Source organism: Somniosus microcephalus, chromosome 5 (assembly GCF_052327205.1).
Source record: "Somniosus microcephalus isolate GS21.2 chromosome 5, FLI_Smic_1.0, whole genome shotgun sequence".
Taxonomy (NCBI): domain Eukaryota; kingdom Metazoa; phylum Chordata; class Chondrichthyes; order Squaliformes; family Somniosidae; genus Somniosus; species Somniosus microcephalus.
In genome coordinates this window covers 98,796,351-98,817,290 of record NC_140991.1, presented here as the reverse complement: position 1 = coordinate 98,817,290, position 20,940 = coordinate 98,796,351, and the positions used below count along the sequence as shown (strand labels likewise).

General features: G+C 46.1%; 1 protein-coding gene across 3 annotated transcripts in view; it reads right to left on the bottom strand.

Annotated features, from left to right (window-relative positions):
• Positions 1-20,940, bottom strand: part of dazl (deleted in azoospermia-like) — a 147,911-nt gene that overhangs the window by 83,987 nt on the left and 42,984 nt on the right. For 2 of the 3 annotated variants that reach the window (XM_085988022.1, XM_085988024.1), the window contains exons 3-4: positions 12,432-12,523; positions 9,179-9,233 (exon numbers count right to left, since the gene is read on the bottom strand). In XM_085988022.1, the coding sequence (XP_085844148.1) occupies positions 9,179-9,233; positions 12,432-12,523 (147 nt within the window). The remainder of the gene's footprint in view (positions 1-9,178; positions 9,234-12,431; positions 12,524-20,940) is intronic. The other variant, XM_085988023.1, reaches the window with a different exon arrangement.

Sequence of the window (20,940 nt, the reverse complement as noted above, 5' to 3'; positions counted from 1 at the left end):
CTACCTATTAGTATTCTCTGTTTTGGCCTCTAGCAGAAAATTAAGCGTGCAGACACCACTAACATAATAGAACTTGTACAGTTAATATATATCTATCCTAAAATTCTCCACATATTCTCCATGTAACCAGTTCAAGATTTGGAAGTAAATGATCCTTACAGCACTTATTCATGTTGGGTTGAACTTGTGCTGAGGATCTTCCTTCCGTTAACTGGAATTATAGTGGAATGTCGACAACTATAGCACTCCTTGGTACAGAAAAACACCCATTACATTTTTGAGAGTTTTTTTTAAAACCTTCTTACTATAGATTATTTGGGTTCCCGAATCTTAAATCACTCTTGTAACTTGCAACACTATCGGGACAGGCCAAGCACAACATTTCTGGCGTCATCTAGCTGCTAAACTTCATGTACAAATTGGAGGCGGTATCAGCGGCGGCAGTACTTCAAACAGCAGGAGATTAGACAGCACGGACCTAATTGGAGGCGGGATCAGCGGCGGCAGTACTTCAAACAGCGGGAGACCGGGCAGTGCGGACCTAATTGGAGGCGGTATCAGCGGCGGCAGTACTTCAAACAGCGGGAGACCGGGCAGTGCGGACCTAATTGGAGGCGGGATCAGCGGCGGCAGTACTTCAAACAGCGGGAGACCGGGCAGTGCGGAACTAATTGGAGGCGGTATCAGCGGCGGCAGTACATCAAACAGCGGGAGACCAGGCAGTGCAGACCTAATTGGAGGCGGTATCAGCGGCGGCAGTACTTCAAACAGCGGGAGACCAGACAGCGCGGACCAGTGAGTGTAAAGAAGTAAAAAGTAATCGAAGTGTGGCATCACTAGAAAGCTGGTAAGTGATTGGTTGGTGAGTATTTCTCTTTTACTTGCTTTTTTCCAAACTTGGGCGTCTAAATTTAAGTGCCTTGGTGTAGATCAAAAGATATACGTGTTACAAATTTTAAAAACTAATTAATTGAGATGGGAGACCATGCAATGTGTTGTTGTTGCATGTGGGAGCTGGTGGACACCAGTGTGATCCACAGCGACCACATCTGCAGCAAATGTTGGCAGCTCGAGGAACTTCGGCTCCGAGTTGATGAGCTGGAGTCTGAGCTTCAGACAATTCGACACATTAGGGAGGAGGAGCGTTACCTGGACACTAAGGAGGCAGTCACACCCACTAGAGTAATTACTTCCAATTTGGCCCATGGTCAGGGACAGGAGGGTGTGACTACAAGCGAGGCAGGTATTGGGATCCAGGAGGTAGTGATGGAGGAGCCTCAGCCTTGGCTTTGTCTAACAGGTACAGGATTCTTGCTCCCTGTGTGGACGAAGGCAGTGACTGCAGGGAGGATGAGCAATCTGACCACAGCACTGTGGTACAGGGAGCCATTCAAGTGGGGGTGGGGGGAGTAAAAAGAAACGTTGTAGTGATAGGGGATAGTATAGTTAGGGGGATATATACTGTTGATGGTAGGGGGATTCGGCGATGGTAATGCCATTGAATGTCATGGGCAGTAGTTAGACGCTCGCTTGTTGGAGGTAGTCATTGCCTAGCACTTAAGTGGCAGGTAACATTCGTGTCACACATCAGCCCAAGCCTGAATATCGTCCAGGTCTTGCTGTATGCGGGCATGAACTGAATCATTATCTGAGGAGTTGCAAATGGCACTGAACACTGTGCAGTCATCAGCGAATATCCCCACTTCTGACCTTAAGATGGAAGGAAGATCATTGATGAAGCAGCTGAGGATGGTTGGGCCTAGGACACTGCCCTGAGAAACTCCTGCAGCAATGTCCTGGGGCTGAGATTATTGGCCTCCAACAACCACAACCATCTTCCTTTGTGCCAGGTATGACTCCAGCCAGTGGGGAGATTCTCCCCCCCCGCCCTCCCCCGATTCCCACCGACTTCAGTTTTACTAGGGCTCCTTGATGCCACACTCAGTCAAATGCTCCCTTGATGTAAAGGGCAGTCACTCTCACCTCACCTCTGGAATTCAGTTCTTTTGTCCATGTTTGGACCAAGGCTGTAATGAGGTCTGGAGCAGTGTGATCCTGGCAGAACCCAAATTGGGTTCATGAGCAGGTTATTAGTGAGTAATTGCTGCTTGATAGCACTGCCAATGACACCTTCCATCCTTTTGCTGATGATTGAGAGTAGACTGATGGGGCGGTAATTGGCCAGATTAGATTTGTCCTGCTTTGTGTACAGGACATACCTGGGCAATTTTCCACATTGTCGGATAGATGCCAGTGCTATAGCTGTACTGGAACAGCTTGGCTACAGGCGCGGCTAGTTCTGGAGCACAAATCTTCAGCACGACAGGCCAGGATGTTGTCAGGGCCCACAGCCTTTGCTGTATCCAGTGCGCTCAGCCGTTTCTTGATATCATGGAGTGAATCAAATTGGCTAAAAACTGGCTTCTGTGATGGTGGGGACCTCAGGAGTAGGCCGACATAAATCATCCACTCGGCACTTCTGGATGAATATGGTTGAAAACGCTTCAGCTTTGTCTTTTGCACTCACGTGCTGGGCTCCACCATCATTGAGGATGGGGATATTCATGGAGCCTTCCTCCTTCAGTTAGTTGCTTAATGGTCCACCACCTTTCACGACTGGATGTGGCAGGACTGTAGAGCTTTGATTTGATCCGTTGATTGTGGGATCGCTTAGCTGTCTATAGCATGCTGCTTCTGCTTTTTAGCATGCATGTAGTCCTGTGTTGCAGCTTCCCCAGGTTGGCACTGCATTTTCAGGTACGCCTGGTGCTGCTCCTGGCATGCTCTTCTACACTCATTATTGAACCAGGGTTTGTCCCCTGGCTTGATGGTAATGGTAGAGTGAGGGATATGCCAGGCCATGAGGTTACAGATTGTGGTGGAATACAATTCTGCTGCTGCTGATGGCCCACAGTGCCTCATGGATGCCCAGTTTTGAGCTGCTAGATGTCAATCTATCCCATTTAGCACAGTGGTAATGCCACACAACACGATGGAGGGGGTCCTCAGTGTGACGACGGAACTTTGTCTCCACAATGACTGCTCGGTGGTCACCGCTACCAACGCGGTCATGGACAGATGCATCTGCGACAGGTAGATTGGCGAGGACGAAATCAAGTCGTTTTTTCCCTCGTGTTGGTTCTCTCACCACCTGTCGCAGGCCCAGACTGGCAGCTATGTCCTTCAGGGCTCGGCCAGCTTGGTCAGTAGTGGTTCTACCGAGCCACTCTTGATGATGAACATTGAAGTCCCCCACCCAGAGTACATTCAGTGCTTCTTCCAAGTGGTGTTCAACATGGAGGAGTACTTATTCATCAGCTGAGGGAGGTGGTAATCAGCAGGAGGTTTCCTTGCCCATGCTTGACCTGAAGCCATGAGACTTCATGGGGTCCGGAGTCAATGTTGAGGACTCCTTCCCGACTGTATACCACTGTGCCGCCACCCCTGGTGGGTCTGTCCTGCCGGTGGTGATGGAGGAGTTTGGGACGTTGGCTGAAAGGTATGATTGTGTGAGTATGACTATGTCAGGCTGTTCCTTGACTAATCTGTGGGACAGCTCTCCCAATTCTGGCACAAGTCCCCAGATGTTGGTGAGGAGGATCTTGCAGGGTTGACTGGTGTGCCGTTATCGTGTCCATAGCCGGTGCTGGGTGGTCCATCTGGTTTTATTCTTATTGTGTTTCATAGCGTTTTTTTACAACTGAGTGGCTTGCTAGGCCAGAGGGCAGTTAAGCGTCAACCACATTGCTGTGGCTCTGGAGTCACATACAAGACAGACCAGGTAAGGTTGGCAGATTTCCTTCCCTAAAGGATATTAGTGAACCAGATGGGTTTTTACAACAATCCGATAATTTCATGGTCACCATTACAGATACTAGCTTTTCATTCCAGATTTATTTAATTAACTGAATTTAAATTCCCCAGCTCCCGTGGTGGGATTTGAACTCACGTCTCCAAATTATTAGCATCTGGATTACTAGTCCAGTAACATAACCACTATGCTACCGTTTCGGTTTCCATACATTTGCAAGATGTACAGCAAAATGCAGTATTAATGTTAAAAATAGCTATCTTCTCATTAATATATATATATATGCACAATGACCTTGACTTGGGTGTACCGGATACCAATGTTCCCTTTAAGCTGCGCAGCACTCTGGAGCTCCCACGCAGCCAGCTCACCGGCAGGCGCCGTAATTTGAATGGGCCACACAGCCAAAAAAAAAAAGGGAACATTGTCGGACACAATTTCAAAGTTTGCGGATGACAAAACTCAAACGTAGTAAACAGTGAGGAGGATAGTAACAAACTTCAGGAGATCATAGACACACGGGCAGATGCAATTTAACACAGAAGTGTGAAGTGTTTCATTTTGGTAGGAAGAATGAGTGGCGGCAATATAAACTAAATGGCACAATTTTAAAGGAGGTGCAGGAACAGAGACACCAGTCTTTGAAGGTGGCAGGGCAAGTTAATGAGACTGTTAAAGGGGCCTACGGAATCCTTGACTTTACAAATAGAGGCATAGGCCCAGATATTAACTGCGAGGCGCTTTGTGAACGGGGGTCGATATTACGTGGGAAACACATTCAGCGTGTCTGTCTGTGGTATTTTAATGCATCATAATTTTACTTCCGGGTTTGGTGTTGAATGTGCGGCAGCAGGCGTGGTGCAGACCCACATGACATGATCTCAACTCATTTAAAGGGCCAATCTAAAGTTGGAAGCAAAAGAGGGAGAACTTTCAAAATGGATTCAGGACGGTGAAGGCTGTGGTCTGCTTTAATGATGCCTCCCTTGAAATACTGCTGGGGGCAGTGAAGAGACGCAGAGAAATACTCTTCCCCAGCAACGGGAGGAAGAAACCTGCTGCTACTACAAAGAAAGCATGACTTAAGCAGGAGCATTGTGGCTTCAATGCAGAAAGCACTTTAATTACCTAACCAGGTCAGGAAAGGAGAGTACAGTTGCACATTCACCTACATCCTGCTGTGCGCATCACCCCCCCACCACACTATGGCTCGTCAAGCCTACTCCATCACATCACTCCTCACACCCAACTGCCTTGCAAGCGTACATACCCTTTTTCTATGCACTTCCTCACATCCCCACTCTTATGCAATTTCATGCCTTACACTTACATATAGGTCTGCTCTTTCCCTCGTTACTAGTGCAAAACACAAGGGAGAGGGATAGAACCAGAGGTTGTCCTCCACAGGTTTCAATTCCCAACTGGCAAGGAGGAACCACTGCAGATCAGTGGCATCTCATCATCCCTGACCATCGGAGATAGGGACCTCCCAGCTATCTGATAACAGGATCAAATATAATCCACGCACGTCATACAATACTTGTCACGCTGACTTGATTTCAGCAGCGAGTAAAATAGTATCACCTTCATAATGATAAGTTGCAACATTGTTACCTTGCCAGTACCAATTCATATCTTTTCTCTCCGCCAGGGCCTTCACGTGTGCAGCAGCAGTCGATAGACTCTGCAGATGACTAATCCCCAGAGGAGCTGATTTCTTGTGAGGGCTCATGCAGACCATGACCAGCTCAGATACTCGCACTTCGGTGGGTCCAGTTAGACATATAGTAGGGTTTTCATTTGGTGACACTTAGTTCACAAACGAGCAAGAGCAGACAATGGTAGCAGGGACAGCTGTGGAGAGTCCGCATCGGAGGGCACAGCCCACTCCAAGCTCTGCTCAGCTGGACACAGATGTTGTACCCCAGAGACCGATGAAATGGATAATCAAGTAGCAGCAGAAAATGTGCGACCAACTGACAGGCCTTACAAGCACACTGCCCACAACTGCAGAGAGAATGGAGGAGTCCACCTCAAGCATGAGTGGGTTGATGATGTCATCTTATATGGACAGTAGCCAACTCTGAAACATCAATCAAATGAGTCTATACATACTTTGACCACGGCCGTGCTGGTTCTGGATCACATGTCTGGTGCCATAAATAGGATGACAGACACCTTAGGCTTGGCCTTATAGCACTTTACTGATCTGCACCAATCTGCTCTCCAGCAGTGAAGTGCAGCTGACACGAGAGGGATGATGAAAGGGAACATTGAAGTGGGGACCCCACTCAAAGCACTCCCACTTCTCACCTGTTGACCCACCCCATCCCTCAGTCAGTACACGGCCTGCTGCCTCCTCTCCCGATGGCCGCATTTGCCCCTGCGCAGGTGCAGCCTCTTGCAGGTCCCTCATGGGCTCCATAACCCAAAGGCCATCGGCCAAGAGCATCTCAGTAGTCAGAGCAGGATCAGAGTAGCTTGCATCTACCTCTGCTGAAGCCACAGGGGTTGCACCATGTAGGAGCAGCAGGAAAAGCAAGAGTAAAGCTTTGCAGTTGCACAAGGGTATGCACATGGGTGTATGAGAAAATGTTATGTCGTGAAGTTTCCATTCTTTAGAAGTATCACATAAAATGTATTACTTTGCACCACTTTCCAGTATTGTCCATTCTTGGTTGCTGGGTGGCAAATTGGCTTTACAGTTGCTTGATGGGACCAATGGGGAATGTGTAATGGGTGCTTGGTTGTTTTTGCAAGACTGCTTCGTGTCAGTGGTATGGGGGGGGGGGGGGGGGGGGGAGAAGAGAGAAACAGAAAAAGAGTGGGCATTGGATGGGGTTCTTGCATTGATCTAGTGTCCAGTAATGTAAATCTTTAGGGCAACCTGTGCAGCAATGTGAGCAGCTGGCGTTGTCATCTTCCTCGTCCTCCTTGGATTTGTCCGTAGACAAGTTGTGCTCTGTTCCTTCTCCAGCTCCAATCCTCACTGCTGCGCAATGTTGTGCAGAGCGCAGCACACCACGATCATTCTGGAGACCCTAGTTGTCGAGTACTGGAGGGCGCCTCCTGATCTGTTCAGGCACCTGAAGTGCATCTTCAGCATGCCAATTGCTTGCTAAATGCCACATCTGGTTGTCATATGGCTTTCATTGTACTGTTCTTGGGCTTCATTGGTTGGATGTCTCACGGGTGTCATCAGCTAACTTTGAAGGGGGTATCCCTTGTCTCCAAGCAGTCATCCCCTTAAGTCTGCTTTCAGGTCCAAAGATGTCAGGGAGCGTGGATTACCGCAGGATGAAAGAAAGCATCATGGCAGCTCCCAGTGGTTGCACTCCAGCTTCACATTGATGGGAGTGAAACCCCTTACGGTTCAAGAGTACTCCTGGATTGCCACGCATGTGTAGTCGATGACGCCCTGCACCTGTGGGAAGACAGCCAGAGACGCAAACCCAAGTACCCGCTCATTTTGACTGGCGTCTTCACAGGTAACGTTTACATAGATTGTTTGCCGGGGTGGCATTTATCAGTCACCTGCCTTATGCATTTGTGCGCCACCGACTAGGAGATCCTGAATATGTTTCAGTCAGAATCCTGGACGGATCTGGAGACAAGAGTTGAGGGCGGTAGTCACCGACAGCCACTGGTAACGTGTGGCTACCAGGTCCAGCAGGAAGCAGGTCATCTAGGAGGCTGCAGCTGTCTGGCACTACCTGACACGACTACCTGAGCCTCCTGAAGCACTGTCAACGAAGCTCAGCCCGATCCGTTCTGAAAACCTCCAAAGTGTTGAAGGTAAACTCAGGAAAAGTACTGTGAACAAACCATTTCTCACTGGTAGGTAAGAAAGCAGATCACTGAGTATTTATTAGAGTATTATCTGACTTTTAATGAGCCCCGTGAATTGCCGTTGTGTTGTGGCTTGGTTTTAATGGCGCATTTCAAGAAGCCCGGGAAACTCACGGATGCACCAATAAGTTTGATACCAGGTTGAAATATCGCAGCAATTGAGCGATTACCGTATTTTAATTGCTAAGCTGCCTCTCCCGAAGGCGTTATGCACAACCAGCCCAACGCACCGAAGTTAAAAACAGAAGTTGGTGTGTTGGAGCCGGCTTCCCGATGTGCTTAACATTTTTAGCCAATTTAACCCCCCCACCCGCACCTGCTCCTAAACACATGCGCTGCTCCACATTAAAATTTCCCCCCTAAGAGTACAAAAACAAGTTATGCTAAACCTGTATAAAACACTGGTTAGACCCCAGCTGGAATACCGTGTCCAATTCTGAGCACCACACTTACAGGCCTTAGAGGGTGCAGAGTAGATTTACTAGAATGGTACCAGAAAGGAAAGACTTCAGTAATATGGAGAGACTACAGAAACTGGGGTTGTTCTCCCTAGAGCAGCGAAGATTAAGGGGAGATTTGATAAGTGTTCAAAATTAAGAGTTTTGAGAAAGTGTTTCCAGTGGCAGAGGGGTCAGTAACCAAAGGACACAGATTTAAGGTAATTGGCAAAAGAACCAGGGGTGAAGAGAATTTTTTTTTTTTTTTTTTAAATATACACAGTAAATAATGATGATCTGGAATGCACTGCCTGAAAGGGGGGGGGGGCGGGGAGAATAGCAGATGCAATAACAACTTTCAAAAGGGAATTAGATAAAATACTTGGTGGAAAATTTTGCAGGGCTATAGGGAAAGAGCAGGGGAGTGGGACGAATGGAGAGCCGGCACAGACACGATGGGCTGAATGGCCTCTTTCTGTGCGGTATGATTACTATGATTAAGTCATTTATGGAAGGAAGAAATCAGTCAGTCAGTCAGTCATTCTGGCTTGCTCTAGTTTTGGATTTAGGAACCTGAATTCCGATTCTCAATTCAAAATCGGATAGAAAGCCTAGTTCCTTTAAAAAAGTGGAAGTGAACTTTCAAGGATAGATATTTCCTCAGCAATGCATCTAGGGTAAGGTGTAAAAGAAAAGTTTAGAAAATTCCAACCGGGATTTGGACATAAGAATAAAGTTTTTTTTAATATAAAAGACAAGTGATCAATTTTATTTGCCCACTACCATGCTGCCCATTTTCGGCATCCAATCTCAGGAAAGTACGGAATCTGGAGCGCTGAATTAGCAATCATTCGTAGGGAGGGGAAATGAGCTCAAAGTTTTAAGCATCCACAAAAACAGTTTTTAAACCTTATCTAGGAGGATAGAACTTTACTGGGAAATTCATTGCAATGCTTACTTACTTTTTGGTTTAACAATGTTATAATAATTTGCTGAAAAAAATAAACAGGTTGTAGACTTTTTAAACCATAGTTTAACCATTAATATCCTGGTTATCTTTAAGTGGATAAACTTCACTTACTTCAGAAATAATCTTCTGTATATCCACATCATTGTGAAATGAGACAAAGCCATATCTGAACATGAAAAAAAGTTATTTTAAATTCATGCATAACAAACACTAGTACTAGGTCCTGGCATTTATATGGCGCCATTCACAAACTCAGGACATCCCAAAGCACTTTACAGCTAATGAAGTACTTTGAAGCGTAGTCACTGTTGTAATGTAGGAAACATGGCACTCAATTTGCACACAGCAAGGTCCCACAAACAGCAATGACCAGATTGTTTTTTAAACTGATAAAGGATAAATATTGGACAGGCCACCAGGAAAATTCCCCTGCTCTTCCTCAGTGTCTTGGGAGTTTTTTTAATCCAACTGAGGGCAAATGGGGTCTCAGTTTAACACCTTATCCGAAAGACAGCATCTCCGACAGTGCAGCACGCCAATGACGTGTTAGCCTGGATTATGCGTTCAAGTCTCTGGAGTGGGACTTGTGGGACCTTCTGACTCAGAGGCAAGAATCCTACCACTGAGCCAAGGCAGATGTACCAGACAAAAAGTCTGCAAAATTCAAATGAATCCTTGCTCTCTTATATCCATCTTGTGCAGGCTTTATTCTTGAAGTAGAAGCATCCATGTGCTATTAGGACTAAACCCAAGTTACCAACTGGGAGAATCAGGATGCCAATAACCCATTGAAACATTTGATGGTCATGTTCTCCACATTTTATCCACTTACAAAGAAGAGTTGAAGCACACATTGCCATTTTCAGCCCCCACCCCTCCCCCCAAAGAAAAACTTAAATTACTTCATATATATATATATAAAAAATTGATTTATCCAAAAATAGACAGAAGCCCAGTGAAGCAGGTTTCTCTGGAGAACACTTTAATTTGAAAATGAATGCATTTAAAGAACTGCAAAGTACCAGTAACACAGTTGCAGCACCTGGCTCCTCTTGAAGCCTTGAGAGGTCCAGAATTTTGAACAAGTAGGCAGTGTAAGTCAGTGAGGATGGGGCTGATAGGAGTGGGACGGAATACATGCAGCAGAGTGTTGGACAAGTTAAACCACAGAAACCCCACAGTGCAGATAGAGGCCATTTCGGCCCATCGAGCCTGCACCGACACATATCCCACCCAATCCCCGTAACCCCTACACCAACACATATCCCACCCTATCCCCGTAACCCCACGTATTTAATCCCCCTAACACTAAGGGTCAATTTATCATAGCCAATCAACCTAACCCGCACATCTTTGGACTGTGGGAGGAAACCGGAGCACCCGGAGAAAACCCACGCAAACACGGGGAAAATGTGCAAACTCCACACAGTCACCCGAGGCCTGATTCGAACCCGGGTCCCTGGCGCTGTGAGGCAACAGTGCTAACCACTATGCCACCGTGCTGTTTGAGTTTGAGTGAATGATGGGAAGTCAGCAAAGACAGTGTTAGAGTACAGCAATTTGCATTTAAATAGTGCCTTTAACGTAGCGCAGTCAAGTCTAGATGTGACAAAGCCATGTTCAAGGATTTCAGTGGCAGAGGTTGAGGTAACCATGGAAGCAGTCAATGTTTCAGAGGTGAGGAGTAAGTAGTCCTGGTGATGGATAGGATGTGGTGTTTAAAGCTCAGATTTGAACAGGACACCAAGACTGCAAACTGTACAGCTCAGGCCAAGACAGGGAAAGTAGTTACAGTACTAGCAAGCAAGTAGAGTTTGTGGTGAGGTTGGGGTGAAGATGGCAGCTTTGTGAAGCTGCAGGAAATTGTGATTCATCCAGCAGTTTGACAGCAAGGAAAGGGCGTGAGAAGCAATGGAGTGATAGAGCTGGGCATTATCGACAAACATGTCAAAAGTGACTCGTACCTGCAGATGCAGCCACCAAGGGGCAACATGATAATAAGGAAGTGGAAGGGGGCCAAGGATAGATCCTTGGGGAATCCAGGGGGTGGTGGTGTAGAGTAGGGAAGAGAAGCAGTTGCTGGAGATGTGCTGGGAATATTTGCTTAGGGGGGAATGGAACCATACCAGGGCAGTTCCAGAGAGATGGAACTAGAGTAGAGGTGCTGGAGAAGGATGGGATGGCAACCATAACAAATGCCTTGGAAAGGTTGAGACAGCATAATGCAGTCCAACTTTACTTGATTCAATCTCCTCTGTTCATATTCAGGGTTGGTACTAAGAGCCTGGATGAGCACCAGCAAGCCATTTATGATGCTCTGCACTTCAAGAAAACCTGACACCTGGTAAAAGTATTGTACCCTCTAGTGCTGTTAGGAATAGGGTGATTAGAGTTATCTCTGACAAATAAGGTTTCATGTTGCTTGCTTGATAACTCAGCACACAGCACATTACTTATTTGAGATATCTCACCAGTAATAGCTTGGAATGATTGGTGGCACAGAAATTCAAAGCAGTTGTCACTTTGAGCTGTCCCAGTGATGGTTGATGCCTGAAGGTACAAATCGAGGAGATGACATAACTCGGTCACTGCTTAATTTGGGATACATAGGTAATTACCCTGACATACCCAGGTAGTTCTAGCTAGGTCTATAGACCTCACACCTGATGCAATGAACAGTATGGACAGAACACTAGTGCAGTTGTACATGTCTCCAATCCCTCCTCAAAAATGCCTCTTCCTCCTCCATGAGTGCAAGAGAAATTCTCATTCTTAGATATTCGGTTGCTGCAAGCTAAAACTACAGCTAGCAGGAAAACAAAGTAAAAAAGAAACTACAAAAAATGGAAAACAGTAAGAATGCAAAGGGAATCTAGAAAGCATTGATACACAAACTTCAAACTCCACATGGAATACATTTAAGAAACCAACATCAATGGCCAGAATGTCCCTGCCTTCCACCAAACATTTTATATGGGCATATAATGCAACTAGTGCATTCTCCATAAAAAAGCATAGCAAATCAACAATTAAAAAATCTCCATATTTGGGGCTTTAATGAAATGCTAGCAGGCTCTGTACAGAGCACACCTGTCCCTATTTATTTTTCTCGCCAGGAAGTCACGCATCTTAAATATCAGGTGAAATACAGTGCCAAGGCTTTCATGCCCTACTCCTACTTGTCGAAACAGAACCATAATAAAAAAAATCTACCTCATTGTTCGAATTATATATTTTATACTAAAAGTCCAAAATTTAGCAAATGACTACTTTTGTCCAAACTAATTACAGAATTATATTTCAAAGCAAAGACAGCAAAAAGTATTGTATAAAAGTCCACTTGATTAGATAATAAACTTCTTACCCTCTGGAAACACCACCTCCATCACTGATTATTTTAACCTGCTTCACAGCACCATACCTTGTAAAGAAGCCTCGCATTTCATCTTCGCCCATCTATAATAGAAAAAGTACAGTAGCATATTTGACTTGAAGACTCTACCAATACTTGTTAAAAATATAGTATAAATACTTGTGCTTCACTAACAAAATATTTGGACAATCTCATTTACTTTGGGTCTGCACTGCTTGCAAGACCAAAATAACACTCATTATGCATTCCAGTTTAGTGCCTTTTGTACCTTTTCCTCATCCCACCCTTTAGGTCCTAGTCACCATTTCCCCCAACCAAGTAGTCAAGCAGAGAACTTGTTCAGACAAAAGAAACCTTTAATTTACATAGCGTCTTTCACGACTTCAGGACATCCCAAAGTGCTTTACAGCCAATTAAGTACTTTTGAAGTGTAATCACTGATGTAATGTAGGAAACACTGCAGCCAATTGCGCACAGCAAGCTCCCACAAACAGCAATATGATAATGACCAGTTAATCTGTTTTTAGTGATGTTGATTGAGGGATAAATACTGGTTACAACACCGGAGATAACGCCCCAACTCTTGTGCCATGGGATCTTTTACGTCCACCTGAGAGCAGATGGGGCCTCAGTTTGACAGCCGAAAGACATCACCTCCAACAGTGCAGCACTCCCTCAGCACTGCACTGGAGTGTCAGCCTAGACCTTTTGTGGATAAGTCTCGGTGGAGTGGGACATGAACCCACAATCTTCTGACCCACGGCTGACACTTAAAATAATACTGTAACTTAAAGCTGCAGAGAGCAACCGTCCCTTAGGCTTTCCCTCCTTCCTGTGTCAGGATAGCAGGCTTCAGCATGACATGATTTCTTCTCTTCCGCCCCTCTCAAAGTACAACTTGCCACTTGGTTGCTTCTTGTGTAAAAAAAAATTCTAGCCCTCCAGTAGTTCCAATATTACAGTAACTTACTAAATGGTCTGAATCTGAATTCCAGTGAAACACTTACATTGTGCTAGGAAATTGTACGCTAGCCTTAGCAAGGCAGTCTATGGAATGGAGGGAAAGCTTGACCTGATGCAGAAATGTATTACTTCTTGCCATCATACCTGATGACAGATAGAAAGACAAACTCACCGACAAAAATAATGCTAGGCTAAAATTTTCTGCCCTCCAGAGACTAAAAGGATAACGCGATCAAAGCTAAAATCTTTGTTTTCCAACTGGCTTGGAGGGTGTTGCTCTTCAGTAAACTGACGAAGCAAAACTTCAACTTTAAAATGTTGATATACTGTTATTTATATCTGCTCTGTCCAGACTTCAAGACAACTGCACCTCTTTTACTTATTCCAACTAGATTATCTGTAGAAATACTGTAGCTTTTTCTAAATTATTTGTTGATTCAAAAAGCCTTATTTTTATTTTCAGAACTATTGTAACCTGGCCTCCAGCCTAACTTTTCTGCTCAGCAGCCTGTGGAGCAGCACCCGAAGAAACCAGATATTGAGGCCAAGGGATATGGATCAAAGGTGGGTAAATGGAGTTGCGATACAGATCAGCCATGACCTAATTGAATGGCAGAACTGGCTTGAAGGGCTAAATGGCCTACTCCTGTTCCTATGTCATAAGAGTCATAACGGCACAGGAGGCCGCCATTCGGCCCATCAAGTCCATGCCGGCTCTCTGCAGAGCACTCCAGTCAGTCCCATTCCCCCACTCTATCCCTGTAGCCCTGCAAGTTTATTTCCCTCAAGTGCCTATCCAGTCTCCCCTCGAAAACATTGAGTGTCTCTGCTTCCACCACTTCCGTCGGCAGCGAATTCCAGGTCCTCACCACTCGCTGCGTAAAAAAGTTTTTCCTCACACCCCCCTGTATCTCTTGCCCAAAACTTTAAATGTGTCCCCTAGTCCTTGTGCCATCAACTAGTGGAAACAGTCTTTCCCCATCTAGCCTATCCAAACCAGTCATAATCTTGTACACCTCCATCAAATCACCCCTCAACCTCCTTTGCTCTAATGAAAACAAATCCAGCTTCTCCAAGCTGTCCTTGTAGCCAAGATCCCCCATCCCCAGAACAATTCTGGTAAATCTCCCCTGCTCCCTCTCACGGGCCTTCACATCCTTCCTAAAGTGTGGTGACCAGAACTGAATGCAATACTCTAACCAACGCTTTATAAAGATCCAGCATAACTTCTCTACTTTTGTACTCAATACCTCTATTTATGAAGCCCAAGATCCCATATGCTTTGTTAGCCACTTTCTCAATATGTTCTGCCACCTTCAGGAACCTATGCACATTAACTCCCAGGTCCCTCTGTCCCTGCACACTCTTTAAAACTGTGCCATTAAGTATATATTGCCTCTCCCTGTTCCTTCTGCCAAAATGCATCATCTCACACTTCGCTGTATTAAATTCCATCTGCCATTTTTCTGCCCATTCTGCTAGCCTTTCTATGTCCTGTTGCAGTCGATTGATATCATCACTGTTTGCCACACCCCCAAGTTTGGTGTCATCAGCAAATTTAGAAATTCTACTCTATTCCAATATCCAGGTCATATATATATAGCAAGAAAAGCAGTGGCCCCAGCACTTGGGACTTGTACCAGAGACCTCTGCGAACCGAGTGGTACTGACATCAGCGCACTTGCCCTTTTCCTCACGAGAGGAAAATCTATCTTTGCATTTATTTTCAAAACAACGGCCCGAATAAGGAAAATTTAGAACTTACCATTACACCAAATCCTTGGATACTGCAGAGGATATCTGGGAATTTAGCTCCATACAAGGAGCCTATGTCTCACATAATGTGAACCTGAAGTATTTAAAGCCAATTGGCTTTTGTTGACAACAAAATGGAAAAACATGGTGACAGTGAATGGTCAGCTTCATTAATACAATCAACTTTGTATCCTATGAACTAAAATGTGCCATATGCAGTGCAACATTAGAAGCAAATTACCAATGGGTGTAAAAAAACATGAATCACATCAATCATGTACAAAGAAATTGTATCTTCCCTGAGGATAACCAATATCCCCCAATTATCTAGATTGTTCCAAATACTAGCTGCACAGGATTCAATAATAGCAAAAAGATGCACTACAGATCAACCCCGACGTGTGTGAGGGACCCAACAGCTACAAGAGAACTAAACCAAGTATCCAAAATCTTAAGTTAGTTGAAAAATCATTACAATTAATAGATCTACAAAAAAAGTCATTTTTAGATCTTTATCCTCTTTGTGGAGGAGATGAAGCAGATGAAGTTTGACACTTGCAAGATACCTTTAAAAAATTCAAGATGCCTTTGTCTTTTTGTGTTGGTTATCCTATTTGATACGATCCAGATACATCAACTAACAGATTTTATTCTCAATATGGCCTCTAGATTTTGGCAGTAAATATGGTCCAACCATACAACTCACTCTGCAAACATTCAGATTGGTAGGCAGGGATCTGCTTCCCACCCCCTGATTACCTCCACTGTCTCACTAACTTGTCATTTGAGCCAGAACAAGACCGTATATCTTTGAAGGCATTTTTCTTCAATAATTTAGCCAGTTAATTTCCTAGTTACACAATTTTTCTTTTGACTGAGTTCAGCTACTTTAAAGAAAAGCCTAGAGAGGAGAGATTTGAATACCCACACTGCAGCCTTTGAAGCTACTACAGTATATAAATAATTATCTACATTAGAATAAGCGCAAGATCCACCATCAGATACAACTTGCCCAGCGAGGTTTAATAAATGCTAACTTGAGGTACCCAATATCTGGTTAGTGTGTGTGCATATGTTGACATTTGTTATCCATACTGGTACAGTAAACTCTTGTTTAAACGGCCCGTAATCATCCGGAATTCTTTACTAACCGGCAAAATTCAGAAGTAGGTTTTGAGGCTTCCGCCCCAGAAGGAACAGGGCAGTAATGTCCCGAAAATGGTGGGGAATGACTTACCACTTGTTCCCGCCGTCGCTGTGGGCGCTGCAATCTTCCCCGCACAGTATCAGCTGGCCATCCAGCCAAAGAGGAACCCAAAGGTAAGCTTTACTGTATATTTTATGGCTGTGTAACCGGGATTCTCGTACCTTTTGCCGTGTAACCATGCCTCCTGCACCTCTGGTTGTGTAACCGGGTCCCCTGTACTTGTGGCCATGTAACCGGGGCTTCAGCACTTGTGGCCGTGTAACCGGGGCTCCTGCACACGCAGCCGTGTAACCAAGGCTCCTGCACAAGTGGCCGTGTAACCGCAGCTCCTGTACCTGTGGCCATGTAACAGGGACTCCTGGATCTGTGGCCGTGCAACCGGGGATCCTGCACCTGTGGCCATGTAACCAGGGTTCCTGCACCTGGGGCTCTCTTACCTTGGGCCATTGTCACTCCATGTCCTTTCTTCTGGTCTGAGGTCGGCCGATATATAAATTGCCTCGGTAGGTATACCTCTCCGTTATCCAGAATTTTTAATCAACTGGCACCATCCCGGTCCCTTGGGTGCCGGATACGAAAGAGTTTACTGTATTATGATGTGCATCACAGATAACAGGTATTGTAGTGCAGCTGGCATTCTAGATGATTTTGCTCGACACCAATGATAGGGAGTTAATGAAACTTCTACTCTTTTCTGGATAGCTGTATGTAACTGTGCTGTAGTGCTAAAGTGTGTAAGGTTCGCAAATTCTGCAGATTCCCTCAAACCAAGAAGATTACCCCAAAAGAGATTGTTGGACTGTCTTAAGTAATTCGCTGAGCCCGTCAGCTCCGCCTAGCCTCTGAGGCCTACCCTGTCACAGTAGAATGTGGACGTTCCAACCGTACTATCATGGGGATAGTAGTGAGGATGCTGGTCATGGGTGGGACAGCCCGACCCGCACCGGTATACAGGGTGGAGACAATTGGTGTCATTCAAGGGGGTGCACACGTCCGTTTCGCAGAGGTCCCACCTTATGTCATAAAGTGGGAGCAAGCTATGACAGGTACAGACCTCTCCGGGTGATGGAGCCGGGGAGCACACATAATACTGTGTCCCCAGCACTTGAACGCCTATTCGAGGCCACAGTGCGGGTTTAAAGCTGCTGGCGCACAACCTGTGAACTGTACCATGGAAGTAATGGCACAAGGCCATGTTTCCCCACAGGTAGCATTCATAGGAGGTGGGGCATAGTGTCACCACAAGTGCGCCCCACTACCGGCATGGACAGCACATCTGGTGTCCGGTGAGTGACAGCAGTTTCTGTTTTAAACCCGAGGCAGAAGTTCAAGTGGCCCAGGAACGGACAGTACCCATCCCTGAACCCTCAGCTGTTCACCTCACTGTCAGGGAAAACATTACCAACCTGCAAAATTACATAACACATTTCGGCTATGTATAGCATTTCTATACATTAGAACAGAAGACAGTCGAGATAGGGGCCAAGATCTTGGATATCATAGTTCCACCTTGGTGGGATATTTTTGAAAATAGAGGGGTCCCTTTTGGATTCGAATAGCTTCACACATTTTAGTGGTCTGCCAGCTCGGTATAGTTTTCTACTTGTTGTACACAAAGTGCAAGGGAAGGGACAGGATGCTCCGCTCACAACATGAGGGAGCATGGGACAAAAATAAAAATAAAGTCTATGACCAGGTATAAAACAAACCTTGACCGTTATTAAAAATAAAGTTTGATGAGTGTGTCATTATTTTTCCTGTGCGTGTGTAATTTTTTTACCAAGTGGTGCAGGGGTGTTGGACCCCCTCCGTGCTTGGATGTGGATGTAAGCGAATTTTCGTACCTTGTATATATTTTGAACACTACACCTAAAGGGGAACGGGAGAGTGTTTTGTTTTTGGGTTTTTAGTTTAGATAATAGGGGTAGGTTGGCTCCCAGGGATCAGAAAATTTTGCTCAGCCAGGATGATACTATAGTGGATAAAGTATCACAAGGGGGAGTGAAAGGTTCGCAAATTCTGCAGATTCCCTCAAACCAAGAAGATTACCCCAAAAGAAGAGATTGTTGGACTGTTTTAAAGAATGTTGGGCCAAAAAGGGGGCTTAAAGTTAAAACCCCAGGATGTTGGTTATTTTAAAAGGGCATGTCCAGGCCTGTGGAAGGCTGCAACAAAGGGGTTGGGATGGGCCTCTGTAAAACAAGCAGTTTGGGTATTGGCATAGGCCAAACTGTCTGGGAATGTTCTGGACTGTCTCAGTCATTCATATATAATGACAATAGGCCTACGAAAGAGCAGTTCCCGCCAAAATTACAGAGCCATCAAGAGTATGCATAATGCAGTACATGTCACTGACCAACAAAAGGGACCCTGGCCCCAGCAGAAGACAAAACTTGCTAATCGGAACAAAGACTAAACAGTCATTTAAAGCCAATTTAGGTTTCGACGGGCCATCCCGAACCTAGTTTACACCAACTTAAATCAATTAAAAATAGATGGGACCAGCTCGAAACCCGTTAAAGAATTTAAAACTATTAATGTTAACGAGCCCGCCAAAATTGACAATGGGCCAAAGAAGATTTGGTGGGCAGATAAGCAAGGACTCAAACGGTATAAGAACAGAAGAAATAGGAGCAGGAGTAGGCCAATCGGCCCCTCGAGCCTGCTCCACCATTCAATAAGATCATGGCTGATCTGATCCTAACCTCAAATCTTCTATCACTCTCCATCCCACCCGAACCCATGTGATCCCCCGGGAGAGGCGAAAAACCAGATAAAAAACCCAATGGCCAATTTGGGAGAAAAAATCTGGGAAATTCCTCTCCGACCCATCTAGGCGATCGAAACTCTTCCAGGAGATCACTCTGTCCCTATATTTTCTACAGTACTTACCTTCTGTAAAGGCGATCTCCACCCCAGCCAGGAACAGGAATAAAACCATCTCCTGAAATCTAACAGAATTAGAACACAGTAGGAGCAGAACCAGGCTACACGGCCCCTGGGCCTGCTCCACTACCCACAGGGCCATGACCATTCCAAACCTGGACTCATGTCCAATTTCCTGCCCGCTCCCCGTAACCCTTAATTCCCTTTACTTCTAGGAAACTATCTATTTCTGTTTTAAATTTATTTAATGATGTAGCTTCCACAGCTTTCTGGGGCAGCAAATTCCACAAACCTACCACCCTCGGAGTGAAGAAGTTTCTCCTCATCTCAGTTTTGAAAGAGCAGCCCCTTATTTTAAGATTATGCCCCCTAGTTCTAGTTTCACCCATCATTGGGAACATCCTCACCGCATCCACCCGATCAAGCCCCTTCACAATCTTATATGTTTCAATAAGATCGCCTCTCATTCTTCTGAACTCCAATGAGTAGAGTCCCAATCTACTCAACCTCTCCTCATATGACCACCCCCTCATCCCCGGGATTAACCGAGTGAACCTTCTTTGTACTGACTCGAGAGCAAGTATGTCTTTTCTTAAGTATGGACACCAAAACTGTATGCAGTATTCCAGGTGCGGTCTCACCAATCTATATATATAAATCGGTACTTCTGTCATTCTGTCTATCTGTCATCGCGTGTGCGTTGCGGGTATGCACTCGAAAGTTACAGGGCGTACCTACGCGCGCGTTACCTCCAAAGAAAGCTTACGCTTCCGAGACGGTTTTAAGCGTATTTACGTTTCGGCCGGGCTAAAATTGCGCCCACGGTATCCCAAAAACCTTCAACATTCCGCTCATTAACATCTCATTATCCACTCATTAGCGACAGAGTGACCTCGAGCTCATTCCAGGTTGCTGGCGTGTGCCGCCGGGCCAATCGGTGCGTGTGGGGCCGGGCTTTATCGTTCTGAACCGAGGTGAGTCGCTGCCATCTTGATTCCAAACTTTTCCTTTCTTTTTCCCGCTTTCTGCGTCTTAAAAAAAACGTTGCTTTTAAAACACATATTGTTTTAAAAAAAAATGATTTAGAAAGTAATTAACTTATCTAATCTCATTAATTTTCCTACCTTTCCCCGTTTTTCCAGGTAGGCCTAGAAGCCTCGGCGTCTCCTCCGCACCCACGCCCGAGCTAGGCACCTCCCGGCCCCACTCGAAGGCTGGAGGGCCGAGCCTCAGCCCAGCGCCGCTAGGGTGCGCGCGCAGCAGGAGCTGAGACGCGCTGTCTCTCTCTGGCTGGCCGGGGGGCGGGGCTTGCTGAGCGTCCAGTGCTACCCTGGCAACCGGGCCCGCCGGACGTATCCCACAGCCGCAATCGGCGGTCTTCACCTCGGGGGGGGGGGGGCCGCGACCCTCGGGCGGGGGGTGGGGGGCCGCGCGCGCAGCAGGAGCAGCTGAGACGCGGCGTCTCTCTCTCTGGCTTGGTCAGCGTCACGGTTACCCTGGCAACCGGGCCCGCCGGCCGAGAGAGACGCTGCGTCTCAGCTCCTGCTGCGCGCGCAATCGGCGGTCTTCACCTCGGGGGGGGGGGGGGGGGGCGACCGCAATCGGCGGTCTTCACCTCGGGGGGCGACCCTCGGGGGGGGGGGGGGGGGGGGGGGGGCGCCCCCCACCCTCCCTCCCTCTCCCCCCCTC